Genomic DNA, 19,159 nt, shown 5'->3' with positions numbered 1-19,159 from the left:
CCTTTACCTCAGCAGCTGTCTGTCACAGAACGCTGACATTGATGATGAAATTTAACACTGCCTTCAGTGCGCCAGTGCAGCTTTCAGATGCTTGAGAAAACAATCTTCAAAGATTGTTACATCAAGAATCAAACAGAGCTTCACATGTATCAGGCTGATGTTATCCCTTCTCTCTTGTACTGTAACCTGGTCAAGTACAGTAGACACTTCAAGATTCTTGAATAATACCATCAATGGTGCCTCTGAAAAATCTTCTGAGTCAAGTGGAATGACCGATGCATCAACATCAGTGTTCTGTCCCAGGCCAAAGCCTCGAGTATTAAAGTGATGATCATCCACCAACAACTCAATTGGGCTGGTCATGGTCTTCAAATGCGAGAAAATCAACTCCTGAAGCAGGTCATGTTTTCATAACTGAGCCATGGCCAATGGGATGAGGGGAAGCAAAAAAAAAGTGTTTAAAAGACACCCGTAAAGCCAACGTAAAAAAGTGCAATATTGACATAAACTCATGGGAGACCCAAGCCCTTGGCTGACTAAAATGGAAAAAGACCTTGTGGCAGGGAGCCTAGAATTTTGAGATAACAGGAAATGGAAAAATGAGAAAGGAGGAAAGAATGTGCCACAACTCAACTCAACAATCCAGTTTCACTCTTTCCATTGGGAAATGTCTGCATGAATTGTGGATCCCAGATTAGCCACCTGTGTATCCACCATTTTTATGGAAGACAATAATCCTCAAACTCCGAGAGATCACTGATCACTTATTTATATTTGGTGTCCACTTTAAAAATGTTTGTATACAGTTAAATTTAAAGGACATTAAAATGTCCTCACCATCATATAACATATCAAAATGGGCAGCTGACACTTGAGTTGACCTTTTTTAAAATCACAATGTGTATAGAAATAAATTGAGCGGAACTGCAGCAAATCAGACTAACGTTAGTCGGAACATGACCATCGCCTGTGGTAGCATCCAACTGATAGTTTTATGATGATTGATTTGAATAATTCTTATTGTTAGTCTCAGTATCATTCATCTACCACAACGCCTGGTCTAGTACATCTGTTTTAGTTTGTCATCACTTCTTTGCCCAGTCCCATTCTGTAGCATAGATGTTCTTAAATGTTATACATTGTAAGACAGATGCACTTAGAGATGAGTTGCTACTATTTCAAGATCTGTCCTTTCTTTTTGTCAGATTGATTTATATTTGTAATACTGTTTGTGTTAAATGGGTTATGCCTAGCTCAGGGCTGGCTCCAGGCACCAGCATTTCAAGCAGGTGCTTGGGGCGGCAATCTGCAAGTTGGCAGTTCAGCCGCAGTCAATCATTGTCTTTTTTTTATGCAGCCTAAATAAATAAATTTTGAATGCTGTTCCCCTCTTTGTACCACCAGCCATTTGGAGACATGCTGCTTACAATTTGCTACCTGCAGTTTCGTTTCAGTTTTCTAGTACACAGAACATTTCCCTGGCCTGGTTTGTACAATGTGCTTCCTGTAAAAGCTTGTATTGTAAAGTCTCTGGGCCAAATACTGAATTCCTTAACTAGCTTTTTACTCAGGTAAAACACCCAACTGATGTGATGTGGACCAAATGAAAACTGAGTGTCCGTACTAGTTCTTTTCCTCCAGATACATACATGTTGTGTTAGGCCACTGATTATGGAGGATCCTGCATTTTTTAAATAACCCTGTGCTATACATTACAATGTGGTTTGAAAAGAAGAGAACCCTACAGTAGTAGCCAAACTTTCCTGGCAAGCTGATCAGGGAAGCAAATCCCAAATTTAAAAAATACTTTGCCTTTATGTATAATGTCTTGTCAGCGAACCTGAAAATGCTTTACAAAGTTGGACATTGTTTTCTCCATTTCACGGGTGGGGGACAGAAGCAGAGAAAAGCTTAGTAACTTGCCCAAAGTCATACAGACCATAATTAGAGGAAAACAAATATGCTAATTTATGAACACATACTCCAACTCGACGCATACTCCCTTACTTTAAGGATTAGAATCTGTATTCCTAGTCATCCATTATGATCAGAATGCGTGAGTGTGGATAAGTAAGATGAACCACAGTTATTCAGGGATCTCATTGAGAATTGGGGGACTTTAATATTAATGTGGAATTTGACAGAAAGCCAGTGCAAAAATTGTAAATTACATTAATTGCTCAGATAATCCTGTGTTAAGGTTGCAAGCTACAGCATACAAATTACTTTTATATATACTTTTCAATTGCTGTTTCCTGTTGTAAGGTAAACGTAGAATGTAATTTGCTATAATAAGCACACACTTGAAGATGCTATAGAATTTTTTCTATATGCTAGTGAACTTCTGGAAAGTATAATGAATATCTGCGAGACTGCAGTACTATAACAACTCTTTAATTATCAAAGATCACTAGTAAAAACTGTTTGCACATACTGTATTGTTGCAAACAACTTGTTTAGTCTCTCACAGACTCATGTTACACATACTGAATCACTATCTGCCCTCAATTACACCTCTGCAACAACTTTGATGGGCCAGACGCCTACGTTGCTGGTCCTCCCTGAGTGTTTGATATTTGTTACAGACTTTTAAAGCTCATTGTCCTTCGCATTGTAAAAGATATATCCCCAGCAATCAGTACAGCCTGTCAATCATAACTCTGCCCTTGTTTGAGTTACATGCAAAAGAAAACAATAAAAAAATTTCTCCCAAGATAAATGCTCAAAACTCAATGGAAATTGAAACAAGCATAGATTGCTTGTTATTCAAGATATTCACAACTTTTAACAATGTCAAATAATAAATTGACTTTGGGGTTGGGTGTATGTTTTTAAAACTTCATTTGCTAGCATATACCACAGTTTTCTCATAAACGTAGAAGAGGTAAAAATTGGAAAGAACGTAGTATGTTGGTAAATGTCAACTCTTCATGGTGACAAAAGTAACAGTCAAAGCTTTTCTGTAACCAGCAGTCCATATTCAGTGCATGGACATACTGAATTAGTATGTGTTCTTACACTAGTTGAAGAAAATGCAGTTATAAGTGTAGTTTAGTTTCAGCCTCAAAGGCCAGCTTCTTTTAGTAGCAGTACTTCTTGGCATGAGTAGCAACATTATACAGTATGTGCCATTGTTTCCTTTTCTGGCAGATTCAACTAAAAAAAAAATTAAAAATATGAAATCCGTGGTGAGGTTATTCCAATGTAACTTTACTGACTTCAGCAGGTTTGCACCCAGAATGAGTTTGGCTCATTATTTCCCAGAGGTTTGTACCATAGGGTAAAATTGTGATCTCTGCGGTATCACAGGATATACTGAACAAATTTGGGAGGGATGAAGAGAGCACCTGATGCACATCTTCTGATCCTTGTCAAACTACAGCTGTGGACTAACTACTCCCTAAGTAAAGTATTTTGATGTATGGTTATTCATAATTTGTAGATTTATTTATTGACATTTGTCATTTACCTAGCACAGTTCAGGCTGAAATACTTATTTTCTGCTACAGAAACATAATTTGCCGCTTTCAACAGCAAAAGAGAGGGAGAAGGCAACATAGACACTTAGCCATAATCTTCTCTTGTGAGGTCAATCTATGGGGATTTTTGCCATCATGTCAGTATTTCATTTAACACAATGCTTCTGAAAAAACATTTTAGTACAAAATATTTTACTAAAAATTATGGAGTCCCTTATTTTGTACACTGTATGTAATTGTTTGTTTGTAGAGCATTTAAATGTGTTATACATATGTATATTTTTTTCAACAGTCTAATATGAGGATTAAATGGTGGACACAGAAAACCAGTTTTTCCCCCTTAGAGGAGGATGATCTCGGAAGCCCCTTATTTAGAGAGTTCCTACAAGACATGGAAAACATACAGGACATCTCTGTCTCTTGGTGATGATAGCCCTGGAGCATTAAGTGTAACAGAGCTCCAGTCTTTGGGAAATGGTCCAGGATCCGATGGATCAGTCATTACAGGTAAGAGTTTAGAATACAGTAAATCTTCATCAGTTGAGATAAGATGTATTTAATTGAGCTCAGCAAATCCTTCCTTTAAATTACAACAGTTGTTTCAGATGTATAGATCACAATGGAAACAAAAACCTTTCAGCTGTTTAAAATGTCAATAAATTAACTCCAGCCTGAAATTTGTGAGACAAATGTTACTCCATAGAAAGTGATATTTTTAAAACAAAAATTTAAAATTATTTTTTTAGTTTCACTGATGAGGTGGAGATAAAAGTATGTTGGCTTGTTTTGTATAAATTTATGCTCCCTTTAAAATGAAATTTTGCTGACTACCTTTAGTGTACACCATTTTTTACCAGTATCTTTCCAAATAGTCACAACAGCTGTTATTACAAAAGTAGCTGCATTTCCCCCCTAACTTAGCAGATATTGTATAATATTTATAATACCTCAACAAAATTTCCCCTGATTTCACGGTCTTTGAATCAGTCCCAGGAACGACAATCTGTGTGACTCTTATAACATGCATGACATGTGTAGTAAAATCTGTACCAAAAGTAGATTCGTCATTCTGACTGCTAAAAAGTTAAGCTAGAACTCCAGTGAAAGGTTTGTCTGTAACTTTTCATCTCTCCAGAATGCCCTTATTTAAATGTTGGTTTCTCTGTTGATATCAGTAACACATCTGAGAGTGTTATTTAGGCAGAGAGCCATTAATCCTCAGATCTTTGACTACATGAGGTTTTTGTTATATAAAAAGCATAATGAGGACTGTAGTGCTGCCATTAAGGTTATTGTGTACCATTTTTGCTTATCCAGTACAGTGACAATGGGAGATTTTATTTTTTTTCCCCACCACTTTTGGAGGACAAGGAGAAGAAGATTAAAGTTACTTTAGAATAGTGTTTGAAATCACAGATCTTAATGCTGAAGGTGCATAAATGTGGCATGTTTATGCAAATTAATTAATGTCCTAACTTTCTTATTGAGTAAATATATGTGACTGATTTACATAAATGAGAGCAAATGTCCCGATTACCAGAACATAAGACTGACAAGGCTACAGCATGGAATGAGCTTTAGGAACAGAGGGATTTTTATGCTCCTGGCTGACTGGGGTATTTCCCTAGACCAGTGTCCAGCTAACTCTGGAAGCTGTGTCTTGTTTCCCCTAGGCCTGGAGTGGATGCGTATGAGGCTGTGGTTGGGTTGTTAGCTCCTGTTGCTGACTGCTTCTTGCCCTCTGCTATCAAGGAGATCTGGTTGCTTCTTGCCATCAACTGGGAAGTGCTCTGTCTGAGCTGCTATACCTGAGTGTTTAGTTCTGGCTTCTCCTTTCTCTTTGGTTGACCTCACCTACTGTTCCCTGACAGGAGGGCGGAAGCTGTGGTTGCTGCAGGCTTGTCTGTGTGACAAGGGAGAAATAGTTAGAGCATTGCCCAGTGTCACTCAGGGATGGCTTGGGAGACTCTGATCAGAGATGTAGCCTAGAGCAAGTGTCATTTACAATAGAAATTATAAAGATGCAGCCTAGAATATCTCCTTAGCTCTCAAACTTCTGTGCAGAAATAGTTCAGAAAGCTGATTAAAAACAGGATCCTTCTGGCCAAAACAGGAGACATAACACATCTGAGTTTGTGACATGGAAGAGGTGACATAGACAATCGCAGGCAAACTTTGTGAAGAGTGGTTTGTAGGAGGCCAGGGCAAGGTGCATGCACTGGTGAAGATGCTTATCGGCCAGGTGCTTGCGATGTTGGTTTTTTATAGTCATGGTAGAAAACCCAGATTCACAGAAGTACATTGATCTGAACATTGTTAAAAGATAGATGGCTAGATTCTGGCTATTCTGAAACTGGTCAGCATATTGAATCCAGAAATCACAAAGTCTCACTTCTCTGAATTTTGCCTTTGAGACATCTGAGCTCTGGAGTTTTACAATTTCTAACTGAAAGGTACCTTCATCCGTTTAATCAAGAATGCTCTTTGCTTCAGTTCTTTGCTAGGTCCACAGACAGTGACAACTAATGGATCATGAACAAACAAAAGCAAATCCTTTGGAATTTTAAAATTCTCAAATCACATTTAAAAATTTGCAATCAGATTGTTTAGGGATTCTTGCATCGTTTTCATTGAAGTTTCATCTGTAGCAACAACATACAATGTGGGAAAGTGCAACATCTTTCCTATTAAGTTTGTCTGAAAGGTTTTAAGATTCTTCTGAAAGCACACACTTTTTCAGATCTCTGATGCTGTTTGCATGGCCTTGGAGCTGCAAGTTGAGGCAATTCAAGTGACCAGTATATTGCACAAAAAACGCTATCTGTGACATAGAGGGGACATCATTCATAAATTCGAGAAACTCTCCACTTGTTGGTCTTGTGGTTATTTCTTTTTGAAGCGCACAAAACCCCTCTAACCCGTGCTTCCTACTTAACCAGCGAATGTCATTGTGCAGCAACAGATCACTGTATTCAGCTGAAACGTCTTGTAAAAGACTTTTTAAAAAAAGACAATGTTGCAAGCTAGAAGTTAAGCATATGTAGTTCACTAATCTCATCACAATACCCATAGTTTGTTTTTTCAAGTTCCCAGACAACTTACCGCGCAGGACAGTCTGGCGAATGATTCAGTAAAGTGTTTTTAATGAAGAGTGCATCGCTGCCAAATGTGAAGCAAATCCCTTCTTTTTCCCTGTCATAGAGGGACCTCCATCTGTAACAAGCAGGTGTACTTTCTGCAGATCTAAACCATTTTTTTCAAAAAAGCCTTTTACCTTTTCAAAAATAATCTTGCCTGTGGTTTGGTTTCTAATGGTACTAAGCATAAAAATTCTTCCTTGAAAATTTCACCATCATAAAATCTAACAAACAGCAATAGCTGGGCTATGTCACTTAAATTACTTGCAACAGGCATGTATTTGGTGTTTTTTAAATCAGAAAGCAGTGATGACAAACAATTTTTGTAAATTACCTCCAATATTCATACTGCTATGGAATCAAACAGGGGTGCTTGCTTCACACAGTTCGCAATGTCATCTTTGTTTTTATCTCTGGCAAAAAGCTCCTCCAGCATTTCCAGTGTACACTCCTTCACAAGCTCGGCAGCCAGGAAAGGCTTTTTCTCTTTAGCTAGTACCGCCATTATCTGAAGAGAAGCAGCTGTTACTTTTTCCTGTACTGTAACTGATGTGAGAATGACATTTGAAGTGTGATACGAAGACTTCAGATTTTCAATTTTGTCACTGCCAGGAAAATAGGACGTGTTAAAATTACTGTGCTTTGATTCAAAGTGGCACCTCACGTTGGTGACTTTACAGATGGATACAGTGGTTTGGCATATTAAACACCAAAGGTTTTGCATTTAAATGAGGTGGGATAATACAAACAAAATCCACTGTCCAGTTTGGGTTAAAAGCTTGGTTTTCACTGTCAACTTTGCAACATTTACTCCTACTCTCACTCATTTTTTACTCTATTTCCATCACTAATGAAAAAATGGAAGGGAACCCAGCTCAATCATAGCTGATGCTATCGCAAGAACTTAAGATCCAGTAAGCAGTGTTTAATTTTTGCTGGGGTAAGTAAGTTACTTATTAAAGAAGTCGTAGGCAAATGATAGGCAGCACATCTCTGTTTGTGAATTTAATGATAAACATTTTTTAAAGGTGAGCTGATGGGCCACGCAGGAAGCCTTGGTGGGCAACATTTGGCCCACCAGCTGCCTATTGAGTATCACTGATGCAGAGGATTGATGCAGAGAAGCATATGGTTTGGGTGGAGACATCCCTTAGGGCTGAGTTTGTGAAAGGGGAAACTCTATCTCCTAGGATCTCATAAAACTAGGTCACTGGGCAACAAAATGGCAGATGAAATTAAATGGTGGAAAGTGCAAAGTAATGAATCCCAACTATACATACACAATGATGGGGTCTAAATTAGCTGTTACTGCCTAAGAAAGAGATCTCAGAGTCATTGTGGATAGTTCTCTGAAAACTTCTGCTCAATGCATAGCAGTGGACAAAAAGGCTAACAGTATGTTATGAACTATTAGAAAAGGGATGGAAAATCAGATGAAAAAATATCATAATGAGCCTGTATAAATCCATGCTATGCCCACACCTTGAATACTGTGTCCAGTTCTGGTCGTCCCATTTCAAAAAGGATATTGTGCAACTGGAAAAAGTTCAGAGAAAGACAACACAGATAATCAACGTTATGAAACAGTTTCCATATGAGGAGAGACTAAAAAGAAGACAACAAAGTGAAGATATGATAGAGGTATATAAAATCATGAATGATGTGGAAAAAGTGAATGGACAAATGTTATATCCCTTCACCCAGTGCAACAACCAGGGGTCCCCTGATGAAATTAATAGGCAACAGATTTAATAGAAACAAAAAGTAGTACTCTTTCATACAACACATAACTAACCTGTGGAACTCATTGCATAGAATGTTGTGATAGCCAGCAGTATAACTGGGTTAAAACAAGAACAAGTTAAGTTTTATAGAGTATTGGTCCATCAATGGCTATTAGCCAAGATAGTCAGGAATGCAACCCTAAACCTCTGACTACCAGAATCACTCCATAATTGCCCTGTTCTGTATGCTCTCCTTGAAGCCCTGGTTCGGGCCACTGTTGGAGACAGGGTTCTGTGCAAGATAGACCATGGTCTGACCCAGTATGGCAACTTTTCTGTTCTTATGGTTTTGTTGGAGGTGGCTCAAAGTGAAGCATTTTAATTTTGCAAGATGTTTAAACTTTACAGATGAGCATTGGACAGTTTCTGCTTGGTTATTTCACTATTTCGGAGTTATTGAGCATTGTTTTCCTCACGTTTAGAGAGGTGAGGCAGCATAGTCATTCAACGAAGGTTTTGATTGCCAGATCATCTACATTGTAGTCCCTAGTTTGTCTTCCTTTTGAAGCTTCTCTTTAACCTCACTGCAGTTTAATCATATGGCCAGTTTTCACTCCTCTGGTAAAGGGCAAACTCTTCAGAATTGCACTAGAAGCTCAATATCTCCTATCTTAGGCCCCAGTTCACAAGTAGTCCCAATGAACTAAAATGGGACTTTAAACACATGCTTAAAGATAAGCTTGTGCTTAAATGTTCTGGTGACTTGGGGGCTTTAACCAGGAAGGTGTGTTTGCTGTCTTTCCATAACAGCAGGTCTGACTCTGACTTGAGTAGGCTAATCTAAAGCACATGTCTGGAGGTATCCTGGGCAGAAGATGTAATGTCCATCTGTGCTATTATAACCATAGAGAAAGGGTGGTCCATTGGCTGCCTGGGCATTATGGTACTACTTTGAGGATCTGGTCCGTAGGCTTTGCCTCAGCAACATGGATCAGTCTGTTCAGCCAATGCCACTCTTCCATTTCCAACTTATGTTATTTTATAACCAGTAAAACATATGAAAAATAGATAATTGCAGAGAATTATAATGAGTAAGTTCCTTTGACAATTTCATGTTTGCATTCATTTAACAAGTGATTTCAAAGCTTTAGTTAGATACTTTCGGATCACAGTCTAAATTATTCTAGATTTTCTGTGGATACTTACTGTTGTTGAAATACCACTACAACTTCTTTGGTTCTGGGTCTTAGCTCTCGTATCCTTTTGTGGGTGCACTGTGTATATCACCGACATTAGCTTCTATTAATTCTAGTACAGACCCTGTATTTGTTTGCTGCACTATTAATAGAAGCATGAGCTAGTTTTCAAACAGATTTGTTACTGTTAAATTAATAGTGCATGTAATTTTTTTATTTCAGGCTTTTAAAATAAACTCTTTCCTATGTGGATGAAATTTAGCACAGAACTGGTACTGATTTTGGTAGTACAGAATTTATGAAGTGTTCCTTTTTCTTCTAGACACCCTTTCACCAGCATCAAGTCCTTCATCCATTAATTTTGCCACAATTCCAGGTAGCATAGATGAATCACCTGGTGGAGTATTAAACATTGAATGTAGAATTTGTGGGGACAAAGCCTCTGGCTTCCATTATGGAGTACATGCTTGTGAAGGTTGTAAGGTACAGTTGATTTTTTTTAATAGCCTAAACCATATTGCTTTATTTACAGGATTATATGAAGAAAAAACATAGTTGCTTTGTAAATAGCTAATTAAAATCAGTCTAGCTGTAAAAGAAAACATAATTTAAATAATAAAGTCACTTGTGACCTTCTCAAGAAGTATTTTTGTCTAGTACCATAATATGATACTAAACTTCTTCAAGAAAGGCAGTTGATGATGATTATAACTAGTGCTTTTGTGAAAAGAACTTATCATTAGAGATTAAAATAATTTTAAAAGGTATAAAAAAAGTTCCATTAGTGTTTTGTTTTGTGTTGGGAATATGCTATGTTCCAATGAACAAATCCTGAATGCTTCATCACCACCATATCCTACCTGAATCGCTTTTAGTATAGTGTTTTACTTATTATAAATTTGGAGACAGTGCATGGTCATGAAGCCAAATATGCTTGCCATCAGCCTTTGAAGTATAGGATAGATGACCAAAAACATATAAAGGTTTTATGTTTTGATTATTTTCTAATGTATGTCTAGTTTTATATATTTTTTCTTCATCACATAACAGGATTTGAGGAAGTGAAGCAATTTTAAAACATTCAAAAAATTTTACAATCACTCAACCTTAACTCTAGGAACAGGATAATAAGGTTCAAATGTAGAGTTTTGTGGATTAATGTTCTGGATTTGGTGGAATAATTCTAAACTTAGATCTGAAGATTTGTACTCATTCTTTTAGAGTTAGAGAACTAGGTCATGCTCAAATGTGGCACTTCTTGACATGCTGGCACTGCAACATCTTGCTTCACACATCACAATGTCTTATCATGACACAGCGGTGTGTAGCAATGTTTGTAGAGACTAGTATTTCATTGCAGTGTCCCTCAGAACATCATGGTAAGATCATTTATAAGCAGGGGCAGCCCTAGACTAGCTGCCAGCAACTGGCGGCCTAGGCGAACCATGCAGTCGGCGCCTCCCACCCCAAACTCCAAGGGCAGATCTAGGCTGAGGTTTTTGGTAAACTTAGAATCATTTTGCCCCATTTTTCCTTTTAATGTTTTTTAAGCTTTTTTTTTTTTTAAACAGAGGCTTAATTATTCAGTCTGTCTGTCTCTGTCCAACCAATGTTTCTGAGATCAGATAAAATAGAGACACAAAATTATCAGAATAGATTTGTACCTGACAGCTAGATGATATTTCTGTCCAATTTCAAATAAAAATGCATTAAAAATGTTAATTATAATTTTTATTACAAATCCAAAATCATCTATTACGTTATCCTGCTTTAATTGCCATTACCACCACATGCAATATAGAAAGAAATAAGAAAACTCTTCAATTAACTTTAACCTGTATTTATAAAACACTGCAAATAAAAAACACTCTGTGCTCTTAAAACATGACTTTTTTCTTGCTTTAAGTTTTGAAAATTCAGTCACTAGTTCTTTTAGACCCAGTTTTCCAGCTATTTCATGCTCTTTTGACATTGTGGCATGTCCAACAAGTCTCTCTTGCACCATTGTTGAACGCAGATATGTTTTTATCAATTTTAACTTTGAGAAGCTACATTCCCCACTAGCTACGGAAACTGGCAAAGTTAAAAGAATGTGTAGAGCTATAAAAATGTTTGGAAAACTGTCCTGAGTTTATTTTCACAAACAAACTTCAGTACTTCTTCAGGAGTGGAATGTTTCTTAAGTCATCTTGGAAAAACCCTAAGCTCACTACACAAATCTGTGGCATCAATGTCTTTTGAATTTTCATGAGTCAATGCCAACTCCAGTTTTATACAAAATTCTCTTATCTGTTTTGCTGTTTTCTTTTGCAAGCTGTGGATATCATAGAAATCCAAATACTGACTCTAGCTGCTGCATCTGTTGGAATCTTTCGTCAACTGAGTGAATAGCAGTATCAAGGACTGCGAAGTAGAAATTCACTTTGAACCTTTGTTTTGGGATCTAAATGGGTGTGTCTCATCCTTCATATGAAAACTGCTGTTTCTTTTGCCAAATGCGAACTGGCTCTGGTTCAAATTCTGTCAGAAAGTCTGTTTCTTCAGCAAGCTTGAGAGAATCTACCAGTGTTCTTTCGAATCCTTCATCACTTCTGAATTCCTCCAGAATATTTTTGGTTTGTTGCAGTTTTTGAATAGCAGAATGTATGTTCAAGTTCTTTTCCTGAAGCTGCTTACTAGTGAGGTTAATCTCAAAAAGGATATTATAGCACAAAATGAGTGACGTCACAAATTTGAACTTGGAAAGGCCATTTGCAAGAGCTTGTGCATCTGAACATGCCGTATTGCCAGATGATCCAGTAAAGGTAGTATCAGAAATTTCAATTAGGGCATCATAAATGTTTCTAAGTTCATAGCAAAGAGGCTTCAAAGCATCAGTGCGACTCTCCCATCTTGTCTAAGTGGTTCCACAGTTAGAGAATTCACATGGCGAGTCAATCTCCCAACAACGTGTTGAGCCTGAGAAAAACACATAAACACATTGCACAAGGTCAAAGAAACTGCTTGCCTCCAAACAGCATCTAGCAGCATCATTGACAACCAAATTCATAGAATGCTTACTGCAAGGAACGAAATACCCTAGGATTGATTTCCATCATTCTCCTATGCACACCATTGTCTTTACCCTTCATATTACTGCCATTATTGTAGCCTTGGCCACGTAAGTTTTCAACAGATAATGACATTGTTTCAAGCTTTTATAGAATAGTTTCAGACATAAATGCTCCTTCAGTGGTATGAAACGCAAAAAATGTTCCTTTATGAGCACTTCAACATTATCTTCCTCTGCAGACTTTTCCATAGCCACAAAACGAATGATCATAGTCATTTGTTCAACATGACTCGCATCTGGTGTACAGTCCAGTATTATTGAAAAGTATTTTGCAGAATGGGCAGCTTCTACAATTTTCTTTTTAATGGCATTTGCCAGGATTTGAATAATTTCATTCTGCATATTTTTCCTAAGTAATGAACCTGTGTTTCACGATCAGTTATTTTACGTAGATGCTCCTTCACGACTGGATCAAACAAAAGTAGGTATTCAACAAATTTTAAAAAGTTTCCATTACCTGGAGTGTAAAATTTTTCACTTCTACCACGGCCGCAGAATGCTAAATTTTGCCCACCGAGAACTCTCACTAAAGCAATCAGATGCTCTAATATTTGTTGCCAATATTCTTCTTTTTCCTTGATCACACGTAAATTTTCTTCATCAGTAGTTTTTCCTTTTTTCAATCATAATTCAAGTTCTTTCCAGTTTTGAAAACATTCCAAATACTTCTTTCATGTGAAGAGAATTGAAGATGTTTTTCCAGGCCTTTGAACCATTCTCAGTAAGTGATGTACCAGTTGCTTGACTTCTAAACAACTTGCAGCAAAAGCAAAACACAAAGTTCTTCAATACTGAATATTGTAACCAGTTTTGATGAATTTCTTCCCTATTTAATGAGTTTCCTCTTGTAATGCTGAGCAGAGTATTTTATTTTATTTCCTTCCTTAGGGAAGGGAAATTCATGAACTTGTTCGGGTCCATGTTCCACGAGAATTTGCCACACACTGTCATCACATCTGGGCCATGAAGCTGGGTCCCCATACTATAACTTGTTTGTGACTTCCTCATCCTTTCTTCCTTCTACTTCATTTACTTCAATTTCTGCATGTGTTTCTGAAGGTGAATAAATTTTCTCCAATTCCATATCAGTCTGATGCTGTGAGCTGCCTTCATTTAGAAGTAAGTTTCCATCATCTTGAGTTTCCAAACTGCTTTTTTTGTGGATGTGAGCTACCCTCATCTTGAAGTAATATACCTTCATCTTGATGTTCCAAACTGCTTCCGTGCGGATGTGAGCTAACCTCCTCTCCAAGTAAAATTCCTTCATCTGGATGCTATGAACCGCTTCCATCTTTATTTGGATTAAAGAGAAGATATTTCAGGAAGGATCCTTGCTGTTTTGCTTGGTCCTTTTCCTTCTCAGCCTTTCGTGTATGATACTCGGTTCCTGAGGGTTTTCTTTTTCCTCTTTCTGCCATGGGGCATTTGAATATTGTTATGTACTGTGCTCCCAACTGCAAGAATTATAGCATTAAGGATGGTTGACACACCACATGGTTGGTGATTTAAACCACATTGCAGCCATCCCAACACGTCTTTTCACAGCTTAAAGGTTCAGTGATTTAGTAACATATACTCACTTACCTATTAAAACAGTTAGTTACAGCATTTACACAGAAACAAAACGACTTTTTTTTACTTTATAACACAACACCGGTTGTTTGGAAAGTAATCCCCTTCCTCAAGGTTACCTGCTTGGAGTGTCTATTAAGCATTAATGCTGTTACTTTTCTTTTATGGACCTTATTTATTACATGTGAACCAGTTATAACAAAGAAAAGTTTATAATTATACAGCCTGATAATAATGCTAAGGTTTAATAACGCTTAAAGATGCTCACACTTTGGATTTATAATGCTGAAAGACGTTATTTTTTTATTCTTTGGCACCAAGAAACACAATTTTCCACAGTATTCACTCGATTCTTAACCATCTGCCTGTGACATATGTTAAAATGACCGTTTTTGACATGTATCAACTTGCAATATCTACGCTCTTTGTGAATTTCTGGCTATGCGACCTTGATGTATATTCAAGTTAGGGGTCACTAGCATTGCAGCTCTTGCTACTGGCGGATGTTTCATTGTGGCTGAGTTATTGCTTATCAAAATTGTGGGGTGGGTCATCTTGACCCTACGTCGCAAATTGAAAAAAATCACTACAATATTATTTATTTTTGCAGTAAATAAAAGATTTGACATTAATAAATTCTGAGAAATGTAGAGAAATTAAAATTAATTCATATTCCTGCCATACATGCACGGAAATTGAAATAATGACAACATCTTTATTTCATTTGTATTTTTTTCCATCTTTTTTGATTTTTTTCATTTTTTTAATCTGATTTTTTTTCCCTCGAATTTGGTGCCCCATTTAACTTGGCACCCTAGGCGACTGCCAAGTTCGCCTATATGGACGGGCCGCACCTGTTTATAGGCTTTTCTCTGGTGCCCATGTGTCTGTCCTTAGTTCTTCCTCTACACCCTTGCACTTTCCTGTGAATCCCCAATTCTTTGTGCTGTTAACATGTGCTCTTCCTGTACATAACCATCTATTGAGGGTGTGTGCGCCCATGTATGGCAGATGAAGATTCTTTCTGACAGGGAGAGGGGGCTGGCACAGTGCATGGTTGTTCCGCTTGATCCTTAAAGGCTGCTCTGATAATACATTGAGTCATCTTGGGGGGCCCCCCTCCCCCGCCTGCAAAGGATCAGGAGTGCAGAAAGGAGGTTTAATGCTACCTTCCCCACCCCCCACATTCTATCTGAGCCAAGTATAAACTCAATGCAGGTGAGAATCTGGCCTCCATGTAATGCTGTATTCAGTGAAGTAGGAAACTACTACTCTGTGACACATCATACTTAAGATAAATATAATTATAGTATTATAAGAAAATATATATCTTAAAATTAATACAATTATTATTTTACCTTAAATAATTTCTTTAATTATTTTTATCTTTATAAATAAGATTTTATCTTGTATAATATTTATAATATATTAAATTAATAAATTAATAATAATTAATATATTAAGAGTAACTTAATAAAATAAATACTAACATTTACCTTTAGTTTCTGTAAGTGTCAAGTGTAGAAAAATAAGACAGAAAGAAAAGAGAAAATGTAGCGATATGATTAAGTTTTATTGGAAGACTTCCATTAGCTCACATTTTTGACAGTATATAATGTTCTCAAACTTTTTACAGGGATTTTTTAGGAGAACAATTCGACTTAAACTCATCTATGATAAATGTGATCGTACCTGCAAAATTCAGAAAAAAAATCGTAATAAGTGCCAATACTGTCGTTTTCAAAAGTGCCTTTCAGTTGGAATGTCACATAATGGTAGGTAAGAGTGCCCTTAATAATTTGTTTCCAGTTCTGCAAGCAGGCATGTGAATAACTTTACTCACATGAGTGGTTCCACACAGTTACTCGTGTGAGCAAGTGTTACAGGATTCAGTCTCAGGTGTTTACAGTGTATTAAAATGAGGCCCTGATCCTGCATTGAGAACTCTTGAGTGCAAGATTTTGTTCTCAGTACAGGATCAAGGCCTAATTAGTGGGGTTCATTTGTTTGTGTTTTGCTTTCCTCCTTTTCCTCTGTTCTGGAGTAAGCATGTTTTAGGTGCACGGTGTATGGACAAGTTTAAAGGTCATTTCCCCCCCCCCCCCAAAAAAAAAACAAAAGACTTGCTTTCAAAAATTAAGTGCGGAAGAGGCGTGTGAGCATGGTTAACTGGGAACGAGGAAAAAAATATTGAAGGCTAGCTTAAGAATGCATGTCTGTGAGATTTCTACTCTGATGTATAATTCAATTTGATCAACAAAATGAAAGGTCACTAAAAGTATGTATTAGTTCACTTTTACTATTAGGGTAATCAGAAAATCGCCTTTCATTTCCAGAAAATATATCCTAATTTTATAAAAAGAACCAGAGTACTTGTGGCATCTTAGAGACTAAACAATTTATTTGAGCATAAGCTTTCGTGGGCTACAGCCCACTTCATCGGATGCATAGAATGGAACATACAGTAAGAAGATATTTATACATACAGGGAACATGAAAAGGTGGAAGTACCCATACCAACTGTAAGAGGCTAATTTAATTAAGAGAAGCTATTATCAGCAGGGGAGAAAAACTTTTGAAGTGAAATAAATTTGTTAGTCTCTAAGGTGCCACAAGTACTCCTGTTCTTCTTCTTCGAGTGATTGCTCCTATGCATTCCAGTTAGGTGTGTGTGCCGCGCGTGCATGGCTCTTCGGAACATTTTTACCCTAGCAACTCCGGCGGGCCGGCTGGGCGCCCCCTGGAGTGGTGCCGCTATAGCGCCGGATATATACCCCAGCCGGCCCGTCCGCTCCTCAGTTCCTTCTTACCGCCCGTGACGGCCAGTTGGAACAGTGGAGTGCTCCGTTCACCTCCACAACCCTAGTGTTTCTCCGTTTGATAAGTATATTTAGTTGGTTAAGTTAGTTAAGTTAGTTAAATAGTTTAGTATAGTTAGTGTAGCAAGGGGAATTAGGGGGGTTCGCCCCTCTTTTCCTCAACCGGTGCGGGCTCATGCCCAAGGCACCGGGGTTCAAGCCCTGTTCGGCTTGCCAGCGGCACATGCCCATTGGGGATCCGCACGACTCCTGCCTGCGCTGCCTCGGGGAGTCTCATCGGCCAGACAAGTGCCCGATTTTGTACGGCGTTTAAGCCACGGACGAGAAAGGAGCGGGACTCTCGATTTGAAGCAGCTCCTTATAGAGTCGGCACTTACCCCTGCCGCGCCGACCCGAGCGGCGCCGAAGCCTTCCTCGGCGCGCAGCGCACCAGCGGTGCCGAGCCGGTCCGGTACCGAGACTGTACGACCTCCGCAACCGGCACCGGTGTCCAGGCACCGTTCCCTCTCTCCGGCACAGAAACGGAAGGCGGCGCAGACGGCCTCTAAGCCTCCTGCACCGGGACCGCTCACCCAGCCACCTCCGGCACCGACTGTGGTGGTGCACAAGCCGTGCACGGTTCCGTCGACTCCGGCACCCCAAGAGCCGTTGAGTCCGGTACCTCCCTGCTCCCCGGTGCCGACCGTGGTCGAGCTACCTCTCCCGTCAACGCCCGAGACCTTCTCGACGGCGAGAAAGCTCATCGAGCTCGCAGAGGCACCGAGCCTCCGGCCCCCGGCACCTCCGGTGCGGGCTGTTCAGTCAGCGGGCAAGCCCCCGTCCCCTGACAGACGGGATAGACGGCGCTCCAGGTCTCGGTCCTGATCCTGATCCCGGAGACGGTCGCCGTCACGCTGATCCCGGTCCCGGCACCGATCACCATCGCGGTACCGCTCCCCGTCTCGGCACCGGTCGCAGTCCCGGTACCGCTCAGCATCGCGGTACCGGTCGCACTCCCGGAGACGCTCCCGGTCACCTGACCGCTGATACCGCAGGAGGTCCGGCTCCCGGTACCGTTCCTGGCACCGTGACTCCCGAAGCCGCTTCCGCCGCCGTCGGTCGAGATCGCGGCCGAGCTCCCGGCAGCAACACAGTCGATGGTCCCGCTCTCGCTCCCGGTACCGCGACGACCGGCACCGATCCCCGGCACCGTCCAGGGACAGACTGGCGGCATCGACGGCGCAATCTCTGAGCGTCTCTGCCCCCCCATGGCCTTCTCGCCAGCCCTCGGTCGCCTCTCAGGCGGGCAGTGGTGGAGATCTCCGGGCTGACCCCAAAGGCCAGGACCACGGACCACGGCAGCGGGGCTTTTGGGCCCCCTGGGTCTACCACCAGGTGCAAGGGCTCCCCTTCCTCGCGGGCTCCGAACGCAGGATGCCGGAAGCCACGGTTAGCAGGCCTCCCCCATCACCACCAGGTGAGGCCCCACCGCCACCTGTTACAGCGGAGCATGCTGTGGCCGAGGCGGCTTCCCACTCCCTGGAAGACCCACCTCCAGAGGCCGTGGTCCAGGGTCTGTCCTCGTCTTCGTCGCCGGACGAGGCGGTGGTGGGGGCTTCTACGGCGGATCCCCCTCCAATTGACTTGCGGGCCCACCAGGACCTTCTTCGCCGGGTGGCGAAGGCTATTGACCTCCCTGTGGCGGAGGTCGCTGAGGATGACGACCCGGTGACCAGGGTGCTCGGAGCTGAGGCCCCGCTGCGGGTGGCCCTCCCCTTTATCCGCACCATTCAAAAGAACGCCACTACCATCTGGCAGTCACCGGCGTCCGTCCCTCCCACCGCTCGCAGAGTCGAACGCAAGTACTCGGTTCCTCCCACCGGCTACGAGTACCTATATACCCACCTATCTCCGGACTCCCTCGTGGTGCAGTCCGTCAATGACCGGGAGAGACATGGGCAACCAGCTCTGGCGCCAAAATCCAAAGAAGCACGGCGCATGGATCTGTTGGGCTGGAAGGTCTATTCGGCGGGTGGTCTCCAGCTCCAGATTGCCAACCAGATGGCTCTCCTCGCTTGCTACACCTATGACATTCTGGTGTCCCTGTCCAAGTTCTTGGAGCTAATCCCAGCAGCCTCCCG

At 40.4% G+C, this 19,159-nt stretch overlaps 1 protein-coding gene across 1 annotated transcript in view; it reads left to right on the top strand.

Moving 5' to 3' along the window:
- The first annotated feature begins 3,788 nt into the window (after positions 1–3,788).
- PPARA (peroxisome proliferator activated receptor alpha) overlaps positions 3,789–19,159 on the top strand; it is a 48,336-nt gene continuing 32,965 nt past the window's right edge. Inside the window, 5 exon segments of the mRNA XM_039540622.1 lie at positions 3,789–3,814; positions 3,816–3,893; positions 3,895–3,986; positions 9,859–10,019; positions 15,857–15,995. Coding sequence (XP_039396556.1) covers positions 3,789–3,814; positions 3,816–3,893; positions 3,895–3,986; positions 9,859–10,019; positions 15,857–15,995 — 496 coding nt within the window.

Source organism: Mauremys reevesii, linkage group 1 (genome assembly GCF_016161935.1).
Source record: "Mauremys reevesii isolate NIE-2019 linkage group 1, ASM1616193v1, whole genome shotgun sequence".
Taxonomy (NCBI): domain Eukaryota; kingdom Metazoa; phylum Chordata; order Testudines; family Geoemydidae; genus Mauremys; species Mauremys reevesii.
Note: the sequence above shows the minus strand (reverse complement) of the source record. Positions and strands in the feature narration are given on the sequence as shown.